Below are 13,630 nucleotides of genomic sequence, written 5' to 3' on the forward strand. Positions count from 1 at the left end.
TCACTGGCAACTGAGGTAGTAAAGGTACTGATGAAACAAGACCAAAAACTACCAAGAAGACGAAAATTGTAAACTTTTTCATTTTCTTTTGTTTTTTTTTTTCAAAATATTATTGAAACAATTTTTTTTAATTTTTACTTGACCTTTATCAATTGAAATTCAATTGTTATCTGATGTTAAACTGTCAATCGCACCTCTTTTTATTCAAAAATTTTTTTGCGTCGTTGCCGAAAAATGCAAACAGGATTCAAATGGCAACAGAGCAACTTTAATTTTGTTTTGAACAAAAAATAAGTTCACAAAACTTTGAACAGTTGAGAATGTTTTTTTTTATTTGTGTTTCGTTGATTCGAAAAAAGCGTGAGTCATATATGAAAAAAAAAATAAAATAAAAAAATATGTAATATATTTAAAATCCCTTAAAAGCTTAAAATAATTGATAAGTTAATAAAAAAAAACTTTTTTTTAAATAAAATAAAAATTTTTAATTTTTTTTTATTAAAAAAAATAACACATAATTCTTAGAAAAAAAAAATATTTTTTTTTACTCTAATATGAGGAAATTTGAGCGTTTATTTATTTAAAAATATGAATTGATTAAGAAAAAACCAAAGAAAAAAAATCATTAAATTTCTTTAATTTTCTAATTAAAATAATCGGGACTACTTACCGATATACTGACACGGAAAAAATAAGTAAGCTTTTAAAAAAATTTTAAGATGAAAAAAATATTTTTGAGCCACTTTTTTAATAACGGCATGGATTTTAACCTCAAATTCGTACCTCTGCGAAATCCAGTTACTCGCCTTTTAGTCATAAATAAAAACAAACAAAAATTTCCCAATCCCACGGTATTAAAAATTGAATTAAAATGTCTTATAATCCCGTAAGTTCTTTAATTTCTGTTCAAAATCCCTCAATTCATCACGAATTAATCGAATTCAATGTTAATTTCTCGCAAAAAATCAAATTTTAACCCAAATTTCGAAATTTTTTTCAGTACCAATTCCAATCCGGAGGCTATGGAGGTTACGCTCCGCCCGCCCCAACTGGCGTAAGTCCCGAAACGCAGCGCATGTTTGACCTCGTCGACAAAGATCGTTCCGGCAAAATCAACGCTGCCGAGCTAAAAGCTGCTCTCATCAACGGACGAGGCGAAAATTTCTCCGATACTGCGTGCAACTTGATGATTGGCATGTTTGACGCGGATCGCAGCGGAACAATTGACGTTATGGAGTTCGAAAAGCTCTTTGCTTACATCAATCAGTGGTTGAGTGTTTTCAAGACGTACGATCGCGATCAAAGCGGACACATTGACGAAGGAGAATTATTTCAAGCCTTGACTCAGATGGGATTTCGCTTCTCACAGGACTTTGTGAAATTCTTGGTTGGCAAATGCGATCCGAAAACGCATAATGAAGTGTCGGTTGATCAATTTATTGTCTTGTGTAAGTCGAAATTTTGACTTTTTTTGATGAAAAATGTTAATTTTAATGAAATTTTTTGTAGGTGTGCAAATTCAACGCTTCACAGATGCATTTAGACAACGCGACACCCAACAAAATGGAACAATAACAATCGGTTTTGAAGATTTTTTGACAGTTGCCTTAAGTGCCTCGTCCTAAAATGGATATTAAATGATATTAGAAGCGCATTTCCATCAAACGTCGTTACCTGGGCAGCTTTTAACACTAAAAAATCGCTAAATTCCATTATTTTCTTATAAAATAGTTTATTTTACACTCACTTACAGCCTAATCACGTTGAAATAAATTCATTTCTTGGTAACTTGATGCTGTTTCGCGTACTCCCAGATGAAAAGACTCGCACAAACATGCACATTCAGCGATCGACAAAGCCCAAATTGCGGGATTTCAACTGCGTAATCCAACATGCTGATCATATTTCCCGGAATTCCTTCTTTTTCATTGCCCAACAGCAACGCGGTCTTCTTCGGGAAGCGAAATTCCGTGATTTGACCCGAATTTGCTGTTTGTTCGGCCCCAACGACGGAATATCCTTGCATTTTGAGCAATTTTAGGTAATCCGCGAGGTCATTTAACTTCACTTCCGCCATTTTAAGCCACTTATCTGCCGACATACTGAGACTTTGGAAGCTAATTGTCTCCGTTTGCTGCAAACTTCCGACAACATATTGACAAACGTTGAAAATTTCACATGTTCTCGCCAAGCCCCCGAGATTTGGTTGCTTCGTAATGAGTGTGGCGATGACTATGAGATCTGTCATGGACTTGGATTTGGTCAAATATTTATCCGGGAAGATTTCCGCAAGATGGGTACTTGGCAACATTTGCTTCGCGGGAATGATTTTCGTTTGAATGTTCGTTTGTGTGACAATTTCAGGCGATTCTGGGTCAGAATTGTTCGAAATTTCGATTTTTTTATCAAAAATTCGTCTTGCAACCTCAGAATCGATCGATTTAATCGACAATTTTTCACTTCCAATTGACTTTAATGAAAAATTTATCATGTCAACTGTGATAATTTCGTGTTCAGCCAGCTCCGTCATGCGTGGGATCGTATCAAAAATCATCTCTAACCCAAAATTTCCTAAATTTTCGATAATTTTGAATCGAATATCGTTGAAACTTCGTAGATTTTTCGTATCTCCCATCAATTCAAAGCTCTTGTCAAGTCCCTCCTTCACAAGTTTCATCCGCAATTCGCTTCCTTCGAGATACAATCGTCGATCCACGAGTTTTCGCAACACCGTTTGGGCATAAAGGCGCGTCGTAAAGTGTTGTCCCATGGCAAACGGAAGAATTTTCTTAATAACACGATCGACGAAAGCTGCTCGATTAGCTCTTTCCGTGCAACAGCGATAATAGAGGATGACAAAAAGCGATTCAGCGCCCGATGGACGAAGTTCCTTCATAAAATCATCCGACAAAATGTGTTCCTCGAGATATTTGTCGGAAACGTTGCGTGCGAACAAAATTTCAAGCAAATACGAGACATTGGGCAAGTTACTGTCGAAGAAAGTTGACAACTGGATCATTTCTCGGAACTGATCTTCGACGCAGGGAAGTACCAGAAGCGCTTGAATTATCCGTAATTTGTCTAAATGCGTTTGGGAATCCGCGTAACATCGATTTCCGACAACTTTTGAATATTTTTTGAACATTTCTTGGAAGATTTTTTCGATTTCCGGCAAATTTCTGTATTCGGGCTCGCAAATTTTCATCAACATCGCTACTGAAAGTGCTCGAACGTCAGCACTTTCGCGATATTGGTAACGAGTTACGAGATAAGGCTTCTTTTGATGGATTTCCATGCAGATTTCGGTCTCTGTTCGCTTATTTCTGTTGTACTGTTCACCGAATAGTAAGCCCCAGATGAGGATTTCTTGATAATTTTCGAGTTTTCTGAAGATGTCGATGTCTAATTTGAATAATTTTGATAAAATTATGTGAGCTACTCCTTGAGTGACGTCAGCGAGCTTCATTAATTTCGAATAATATGGCACAATGACGTCGGAAATCCATGATGGGAAGAGATTTGGAGACAAAATCATCGAAACAAAGCTAAAATTTTAAGGTAAATTAATGAAAAATTGAATTTTTTGATAAATTTTGAAAGTTTTACCATTCAAGACACTCCCAAAAGTACTCGAAACGTCGATAGGACATCATTTCTGTGTAACATCGTTCCACAATTGCAAGAGATTGTTCAAAAGAATCCGATTCGGGGTCCAAATTCGCAGTCAAATGCTTCTTGAAGAGGGTCTAAAACATAAAAATCGTTAAAAATGTTGAAAAAATCCAAAAATTTTCTTACCTTGAGTGTTCCCATCTCCGTCGTGAGTATCCTTGAACCTCCAACATCCATCAAATACAACGTAAATTCAAGTTCATCCGTCATAAGAACCCTATCAGGACCATATTTGGCAAAAACATTCCTCCTCACGACACTCAAAGCCTGATAATACTTTGAAAAAATCTCTCCATCGCCTTTTCCTTTGACTTTTCCCGCATCTGTCTTGCACATCAGCTGCATCGAGTCCGTTAAAAACTCCAAAGACGTGCGAATTGACGGATTTTCACACAAAATTGGATTTTCCGAGACATTTTTCAGGATTTCCGCAAGCAAAGCTTTTGTTTGAACAGCAGTTAGGGGATTTGTGAGCTGCAAAACTGATATTTTTACGATTTTTTCAACGAAATTAATTGGAAGTTGTCTGTCATGTAAAATTAACTCCTCAATTGCTGATGTATCGGAGGAAATTTTGTTGTTTTCAAGACTTGTCAGGAAGTCACAAAGGAGATTCTCACAAAAATCCTTCAATTTGGGGTCATTTTCGAGATGTAAGTATGCATGAACGTACAAAATCTGAGGAATTTCCTCATTTTTGGTGAATTGAAGGTCATTTGTGATAAATTTTCGTTTCAGAACCATTGGAATTGATGAGTTTCGATAAATTTCGGTCAATTCGTCGAACGAAACTGGATAAAATTGATCCAATCCTTCGAGTAATGTTCCCTCATTTGGTTCTAAAAGATGGTTTAGGTTCAATTTCATCAAAATTTTGAACCATCGTCGCTTAAAAATGAAAGTTACGACCAAATCGATGATTTCTGCTCTTATCAAAGTGTTATGAACCATCGTTAAAGCCGACAAAATTTGATTTAAACACGTCAAAGCCTCATTTTCGTGATTTTCGTTCAAATCGTATAACCGAGAAAACAATCCTTTGACCGTAAAATAGATCGGAACTGATTTCTGTAGTTGATCCAACTGAACAAAATCCGGATACTGTCTCACAAAGTCACAATAAAGCTCCGGATCGAAGGTAATTTCATTCTTTGAGAACAAATTCGTGTTATTGATGACTCCCGTGAACGCCGAATCGCTTCCATTTCCAATAGAAGTCCATAATTCCTTCGATTTTAGCAAGTAGGAAGCACAAAAAGTCTGCACCGATGAGTTTTCATTCTGAAATCCGCGTTCTAACAGACACAATTTCCATCGTGGACCCAAAACGTCGAGTTGTTCGAGCATTCCGAACGCCGGAACAATCAAATGTTTCATATTTTCCTTCAAAGTTTCGACAATTGTGAAGAATTTATCCCAAGCCTCTTGATATTCATAACTTTTTTCGGGGTCCCATGACATCAAGTCCGATTTGTACGTCAAATTTAGCTCGCGAAATAGTTCAACGCAGTTTTTCAGGAGGAAAAAACATCTTTTTGTGTCGATTTCGGGATCTTTTACCTTCCGCGCTGACTTTTCAAGCAACAAAAAGAGGTCCAACTCGTTCAACATGTTCATAGCTTGACATAATCCGAGCATTTTATTCGGGACGTATTCGATAAAGTCGCATAAAATCACGGCGAAGCTCTCAACATCGGTTTTTCGGAGTGGTTTCAGGATGCGGGAAAGGAATTTTAGAGGATTTAAGATTTTTTCGTCGAATAACAGCTTCACAGACTCCACAGCGATGCAATAAATCGGAGACATGCCACGACTTTCCTCTTTTAAGACGAGAATTAAGCGTTCCTTGATGTCCTGAACGACTTTTTGATCCTTATCTCGTATGACACCGCGATCCAGAAGCGATTTAAACAGCAAATGACTCACATAGAAACTCCGTTGATCGTTTTTCGTGAACAAATTTAACGATTCCAAGCTGTTTTCATCGTCATCAGTACCTTCTTCGGCAGTTTTAATGTACAAAGTCAACGCAAGAACATCCAAAATCCGATGAAATTCATCCATTTCCTGCTTTTTCACCTCCAATCGTGATAACATCTCGATAATTTCATCTACGGTAAGCAATAATTCCGGTCGAGAATCATTTCGAAGCTTCGCCAAGAGCAATTCTGTGTAAGCTTTTATAGTTGCCGGGCGCATTTTGTCTCGCAAGTGACACGAAAAGGTCTCTGGATCCTCGTAGAAGTAAATAATCTCTTGGATGACGTTGTTTTGTTCGGTTTTTGCAGACAGCAGATGCGAAATCAGCTTTTTTGACTTCATCGCGAAGGTAAGTGTCTGTCAAAAGGTCAAATTTTTATTCAATAATTTAATTTAGAACGACGAACGCAAGTTTTCCACGTGAAACAGATGATATCAAAACATAAACAAAGCAAGGATTGGCTCAAAAAGTTGAAATTTTGACGAATCAGAGTGAAGTAAGGGATCGTTCATACATTATTTGAAGCGAATGATGAATATTTTACGATATTTTTTTTAAGAAATTTGATTTGAAGTTTTTTATGAAATTAATTTTTCAAATTTTTTTTTATTTTTCATGGAATTTTATGAGAGGTAAGTCATTTGAAAATTATTTTAAAATTTTTTTTTTGTCAAAATTTTCCTAAAATTGCTTAAAAAAAATTTTTCAATATTTTTTAATTATTAAAATTAAAAATTTTTCTTAAAAAATTGATTTAAAATTAAAATTTTATTAATTTTTTGACATTAAATATTAAAATTTAATTTTTTTTTACGAAATTTTTTTTTTTTTAAATTTCAAATTAATTTTTTTTTAATTGGATCATTTTTTTAATATTTTAAATTTTAAATTTTTAAATAAAATTTTATTTTTTTTTTTAATAATTATTAATAATAAAATTTAATTTTTTTTTTAAGTTAGAAATTTATTTTTTTTTATTTTTTTAATTTTTAATTAAAATTTTTATTTTTTTTTTTTTAATAAAAAATTTTAATTTTTTATATTTTTCATTTAATTCTCAACTTTTTAACGAATTCTGAGTAATTTTTCATCAAGAAAAATCCAGAATTGATGTTTCTTGTTAACGCGAATAAAGGCTTCATAACAAATTCTGGATCAAACCGGCTACCATCAAACAAAAACTCGTTCGTATCATCAAAAAAACTTAAATTTATTGCAAAAATCCACATAAAAAGTTCATTTTCCATTAAAACGAAGCCAACTCCCTTCAATATCTATTCAGCTTATGCACCACAGTGTTCAGTAAATGCTCCAACTTCTCCAAACGCGTTTCCAAAACAGCAAATGTGTGATTTATTAGCTTTTCGATGCGACAAATCCCGTCAGCCTCCGGTAATTTGATGTTAAATTTGGAAATATCGTCATGCTCTTCCGCGGAAACGAAGATGATCGCGATGGAAATTGCCAGAACTGCAGAGATGAAGAGCGTTCGTGACATTTTTTTTGGGGTTTTCACAAAGAATTTGTGCGTCTGATTGTTCGAGAAGCGAAATTTTGACTGAAAATGACTCAAGTCGCACACGCATCTAATAGAAATTGTGGATCAATTGAATAATTGCGTTACTTTATGACGTCAATTTTCGGGTTTCGTCGTATTTTTGTTGTTGAAGTGAGATAAAAATGATAAGAGATGTCGTTCTGTGATGAAATTTGGTTGATTTTTAGATGAAACTGCCTTGATTTGAACTAAAAATAGGAAATTACCGCTCATTAAATGTCAAAAAATGCATTTACCTGAATTTTTCGTTGATCGCAATTCATTTCCCAACAACAATTATGGCGAAACGGAGCTTTATTCTCATCATAGTTGCTTATTTTTGCACTTTTTGTCATTGCGTAAGTCCAATTTTCAAATTTTTTAAAGAAATTTTTCGAATTTTTTTCATTCGAAGGCTCCTGAGTTCATTCTTGGCAACGTAACTTCATGTCAGCAACCAAAATCTTACATTTTCAATCCATATTTTTCCCAAATAACCCTCAAGAGAAACATTTTGAACGTTCAAGGCACCATCAATGTCACCGAAAATCTCAGCAATCATGTCGCCATTGTTCTTCAATACCGCAAACTCAAATTTGGCTCGAAAAAACCTTCGAATCGCACTGAACTGAAAATTCCCGAGCCGTGTTTGGTTTTTGTCGCAAAAACTATTTTTGGAGATCCGATTGGGGATTCTTTCACGCCAAATCTGAAGTGTCCTCCGAGAAAAGCTTTTTATAAATTTAATTTTACGATTTTTTTGGAAAAATTTACCAACATGTTGAATCCGAGAACGAAATATTTTGCGAATTTGTTCGTGATTGATTCGACAAAAGTTAAAAAAGTGGTTTGTGTACGAGGAGTTGTGTGGATTAAAGGGTCCCAATGGAGAGTTTATTGATAATTAACGGATTTTACGTGATAAAATACAGTTTTAACGAGAGTTAATTGCTTTTTTGTCGCTTTGCGTCGTTGAATTATAACCGGAAACTCATGCAATTTTGCGAAAATTGTCTCTCCAATTAAAATTTTTATCGAATTTTGGCTTGGAATGTACTTTAGTTCACTAAAATCTTTCAAAAATGTTACTGGTTGATGATTTTTGGCATTGGAAATGGCTTTTTCTTCTATTTTTTGTCGTTAAATGTGAAAGTTTTGCTCCCGTAAGTCACTTTTTCATCAAAAAATCCATAAAAATTAAAGCTAAATGTCTTTTAGAGCAGAGAAAATCGCGAATTTGTACTGGATTTGATTCAACCATGTCGCAGCGGCGGTCCATATCGCATGCAATGCACCGTCAAATCATTCAACATAACAAAAAATCGAATAACCGTCGACGGAGACGTCATCGTGTTGGATGATCAGAATCCCGAGTTGCAAGTTATGCTGAAATATCGTCGATGCGAGATGAAAAAGGAACGAAAATGTGGTCCTTTTATGGATTATGTCTTACCGAAGGTGTGTGTTCTTGTTTCTGACTTCAGCAGTGTCTTTGGTTTGAAGCCGAGGAATTTTTTTGTACCAAAATGGGAATGTCCCGTCAAAGCAGGCTCCTATAAAATACAAATTGACATCTCGTTGAAGCCCATTGTACGACTTCCGCTGTCAAATACGCGGTACGAGACGAAATTCGTGTTTCAGGATGCGGGAAAGAAGAAAGCTGTTGGATGCATTGAGACGATTTGGTGGATGAAAGACCTCGGAAATGGAAGATCTTAACATATTTTTTTATGTTTTTCTTAAAAATACAAGTTTTGAAACCAAAAATTACTTTTTTGATGAAATTTTTTTCTTTGACGTCATTTCTTTTGAATAATTTGAACAAAAAATAAGCTGAAAATTTTAAAAAAATTCATTAAAACTCATTTTATGACAAAACTGAAGGTCAAAATTCAAAGAAAATCTACCTTTAATGACTGTCATTAACACCTTTTATCCAAAATTTGTTGTTGATCATGAATTTTTAGTCCAAACCTACCTCAATAGTTAAAGACTAACATTCAATATTGTTAGTCGATACCTAAAATAATTGCAAAACTTAAAAAAAAATGTTGCTTTTTCTCTTATTTTTGTTCAATATTTACCATGTCTTTGAGGTATTTTCTTCAAATCTTCCATAAAATTTTCTAAAAATAGTTTTTTCAGGCACGTCAACTCCTGTTTGAAGGTTTCAGCATGTGCGCTATTCCAAACAAGTCTCCAATTGTAGTCAAAGAACTCGAAATCAGTATCAACAAGCACAACAAACTCTCAGGACATGGTTCATTCGTTGTTACCCAAGAAATTGCCAAACTCGATGCCATTTCGAACGCAGAATTTAAACAATGTCCCACGAATGAAACTTGTTCTCGACCTGTTTCGATCGAACTGAAGTATATTTGTCCTTATTTAACAGCAAGATCCGTTTTTGGCAACAAATTGGGAGAATATTTCACACCGCCCGTCAAATGTCCCGTTCAAGCTGACACTTATAGCTTCAATGTGACGCTTAATTTGAATCCTGTAACGAGATTTTTGTTTGGAAAATTTAGAAGTTTTGCGAAAGTTGTTATTTCGGAAATAATGCCGCATGATAGAAAACATGCTTTGGCTTGTATGGAAGTTATTTTTGGAATGAAAGATTGAATTTTTTGTAAAAAAAAATATTAAATAAATATTTAGAAAAAAAAAATTTTTTTTTCGAAAGTTTTTTAATTGAATTTAATTCACAAATAAAAATTTAAATTTTTTATTTAATTAAAAAAAAAAAATTAAAAATTTTTAAAATTAAATTAAAAAATATAAAAAATTAAATAAAAAAATATATAAAAATTAAATTAAAAAATTAAAAATTAAATTAAATTAAAAATACCTAATTATTTAAAAATAATTTAAAACATATAGAAATTATTTAATTTTATTTTATTTTATTTATTTTTTAATTTTATTAAAATACTGCAAATTTAATAAAAAAAATAATTTTGTGAAAATTTTAACAAACTACTTTTTTTCCAACATTTTTCACTTTCATAGAAGTATTTTTTCAAAAATTTCCCAAAAATAAAAAAAATATATAAAAATCATTTATTCATCAATAAATTATTAATTAATATAAATAATATGTAATAATTAATAAAAATTAATATAATAAAAATAAAACTAAATAAAAATAAAAAATTATAAAAAAAAATTTTTTTGTTAATTAAAAAATACCTCTTCTTAAAATCTTTTGTTTTCTATATTAAAATTCCTAATTTTTTAATTTTTTTTTTTTTTTTGCAAAATTCAATTAAATTTCACGAAAATTCACCCAAATGAGATTCCCAATTAGATAACATTAAACACACTTATCGTATATTCTCATTTGTTTGTTACATTTATCTAAATTTGATCAAAAATGTAATAAACCAGCTGATGAGTTTTTAATCCAAATTTCCTCAAATAGTCAAAAAGTAACACTCAATATAGTTAGTTGAGTTTATAATTTTGTGCAAAAAAAAAAAATGTTAAAAATATTACTTTTTCTCACTTTAATGTTCAATTCTTACCTTCTCCTCGAGGTATTTAAATGAATTTTGAATGAATTTTTTGATAAAAATCTTCTTAAAATTTCATTTTTTTTTTTTCAGGCTCGTCAATTCGTGATCGAAGGTTTGCACATTTGCCCAATCTCGCATAAGTCTCCGTTGACACTTATCGATCCAAAAGTCAGTATCAGCAAGAGCAATAAGCTACAAGGATCCGGATCTATAGTTATAGCTGATGAACTTGGCAAACTCGATGTCATTGCGAATGCGGATTTCAAGCAATGTCCCACAAATAACACTTGTTCGGGACCAACTTCGATTCAGCTGAAAGATATTTGCACTTTTCTCTCTGCGAAATCCATTTTCGGGAACAAATTGGGAGATTATTTCACGCCGCCCATTAAATGTCCCGTGCAGCCTGGAAGTTATTCCTTCAACTTGACCATCAATATGAAACCTTTGGCGAAATTTCCGCTTGCAAAGTTCCGAACTTATGCAAAAGTTGTGGTTTCGGATAAATTGCCGCACGAACGCAAACGTCCCTTGATCTGTTTCGAAACGATTGTCAGCATGAAAGAGTAGATCATTTCCTGTTCATTATTTTTTTGATGTCGTTAATTGTCACAAATAAAAAAAAATACGGAACATTTAACAAATCGTCATTTATTGAGTGATTTTTTTGTTATTTCGTGTTAGTTTTTGTTCCAATTTTGACCGAAAATGTCGATAAAAATTTTTTTCTTACAAATTTTTCTATTAAAATCCTCTTTGGTAACTTTCCATCTTTATAAAAAAAATTTAATTAAAAAAAAAATATTTTTTCAGGGTCTTCAATTTCAACTCGAACACTATGCAATGTGCCCATCGACACTAAACTTCCCAATAAAATTCCAAAAATTGAACATCAGTGTCACGAAGAACAAAATTCGAGCACTTGGAGAAATTCAATTCACAGAAACGCTTTTTCAAAAGGACGGCGCTGTTAATTTTGTGTTTAAACAATGTCCTTCTGATGAAACTTGCAGCTCTAAAAGTCGACAAGTTGAGCAAAATGGGATTTGTCAGTTTTTGGTGCGGAAATCTATGATGGCAGAAGCTGTTGGAAAAAGATTCAAGCCGAGAATTAAATGTCCAATTAAGAATGGGACTTATAAGTTTGATCTTCCGGTTGATTTGCAACAATTGTCCCGGTTTCCATTTGCGCATTTTAGGACAAAGGGAAAAATGATGGTGTTTGATTTGTCGAAGAGGAAGAGGAATGTTCTTTGTGTCGAAGCAACAATTAATATTAATTGATTTTTAAATTTTCACAAAATTAATTTTTTTAAAAAAAAGTTTTCAAAAATAAATTTATTCAAGATTTTTAATAATTTACAAAAAAAATCTTCAAAAATTTGTATTTCATTTATTTAATTTAATTTAATTTAATTTATTTTTATTTTTATTTTTATTTTTATTTTTATTTTTATTTTTATTTTTATTTTTGTAGTATATGTTCCATATACTACTTTGTTTTTACCGCACAAAAAGGGCCCATTTTGTGAAACGCCGGCCTAAAAACATCGAAAAATTGTCAGAATCAAAGGCGGTAAGGTGCTAAACGACAGTAAACATTCCAAAGAATTCGAATTGAGGCAAAGAATCTCCCGACTTGAACAAAAAAATCTGGGGCCCTTCAAAAAATTTTTTTTTTCAAAATTTTTTTTTTTTCAAATTTTTTTTTTTCAAAAATTTAAAAAAAAAAAATTTTTTTTTTCAAAAAATTTTTTTTTCAAAATTTCAAAAATTTCTTTTTTCGCCTGTACATCGGAAACGCAAAATTTAGAAAACGTCCAAAACAAAAGTTGTTTCTAACATCAAAACCTACATTTTGAGCCGGAGAACGGTAATCGGTAGGTAGGTTTATTATCAAATTTATGAGGCCTATAACGCTTTTTATAATGAATATGAAATATGTATCGTTATAAACCATCCAAAATAATTTTTCAACCTAAAGTTTATAAATTTGATAGCTGGAAGTGAATATTAAGTCCTTTCTAACATATTTTTTGATAAAATTTGCTTCATAACGCATTTTCGAATAAAAACTAAAAAGCGTTATGAGGCCTATAACGCTTTTTCTAATTAATATAAAATATCGTTATAAACCATCCAAAATTAATTTTCAACCTATATTTGATAAATTTTATAGCTGGAAGTGAAAATTAATTTCCCTCATAATAAGAGGATTTTGGCTGAAAATTTTTTTCGCTAACATCTTTAAATGGCTCCTGTACATCGAAAACGCAAAATTTAGAAAAAGTCCAAAACAAAAGTTGTTTCTAACATCAAAACCTTCTTTTTGAGACGGAGAACCGTGATCTAGCTTAATTTTGAAAAATTGGTATGTGAGCCCTCATAATAAAAGGATTTTGACTTAAATTTTTTTTAATCAATTTTTTTCGCTAACATCTTTAAATGGCTCCTGTACATCGGAAACGCAAAATTTAGAAAAAGTCTTTTTTGTAATTTTTAGTACATTGTGTTTATATGTTTGTCCAGCATATGAAGAATTGGCAATAATTTCTCTTAAACTAAACAATGACTCGGTACACAAACGGGTTATGTAACAAACATATACTACAATTCGAATTTGCTTTGCTAATTCAAGGTACTTATTTTTATTTTTATTTTTCTTTTTCTTTTTCTTTTTCTTTTTCTTTTTCTTTTTCTTTTTCTTTTTTTTTCTTTTTTTTTTTTTTTTTATTTTTATTTTTATTTTTATTTTTATTTTTATTTTTATTTTTATTTTTATTTTTATTTTTATTTTTATTTTTATTTTTATTTTTATTTTTATTTTTATTTTTATTTTTATTTTTATTTTTATTTTTATTTTTATTTTTATTTTTATTTTTATTTTTATTTTTATTTTTATTTTTATTTTTATTTTTATTT

The 13,630-nt window shown here is 31.7% G+C and overlaps 3 protein-coding genes across 3 annotated transcripts in view; 1 reads left to right on the top strand and 2 right to left on the bottom strand.

The window, feature by feature from the left end:
• Window positions 1-13,630, bottom strand: part of LOC134831020 (condensin complex subunit 2-like) — a 40,607-nt gene that overhangs the window by 2,731 nt on the left and 24,246 nt on the right. The window lies entirely within an intron of this gene.
• LOC134830280 (peflin) lies at window positions 812-1,651 on the top strand. Its single transcript, XM_063843703.1, has 3 exons — window positions 812-886; window positions 1,001-1,448; window positions 1,510-1,651. Exons 1-3 carry the CDS (start codon window positions 872-874, stop codon window positions 1,623-1,625), a joined length of 579 nt encoding a protein of 192 aa, XP_063699773.1. The 5' UTR covers window positions 812-871; the 3' UTR covers window positions 1,626-1,651.
• Window positions 1,767-6,077, bottom strand: LOC134830279 (uncharacterized). The gene is made up of 3 exons (XM_063843702.1): window positions 3,799-6,077; window positions 3,607-3,746; window positions 1,767-3,545 (listed from the first exon to the last, which is right to left on the bottom strand). The coding sequence occupies exons 1-3, from the start codon at window positions 5,992-5,994 to the stop codon at window positions 1,775-1,777; spliced, it is 4,107 nt and encodes a 1,368-aa protein (XP_063699772.1). The 5' UTR covers window positions 5,995-6,077; the 3' UTR covers window positions 1,767-1,774.

The sequence above is a fragment of the Culicoides brevitarsis genome, chromosome 2 (genome assembly GCF_036172545.1).
Source record: "Culicoides brevitarsis isolate CSIRO-B50_1 chromosome 2, AGI_CSIRO_Cbre_v1, whole genome shotgun sequence".
Classification (NCBI taxonomy): domain Eukaryota; kingdom Metazoa; phylum Arthropoda; class Insecta; order Diptera; family Ceratopogonidae; genus Culicoides; species Culicoides brevitarsis.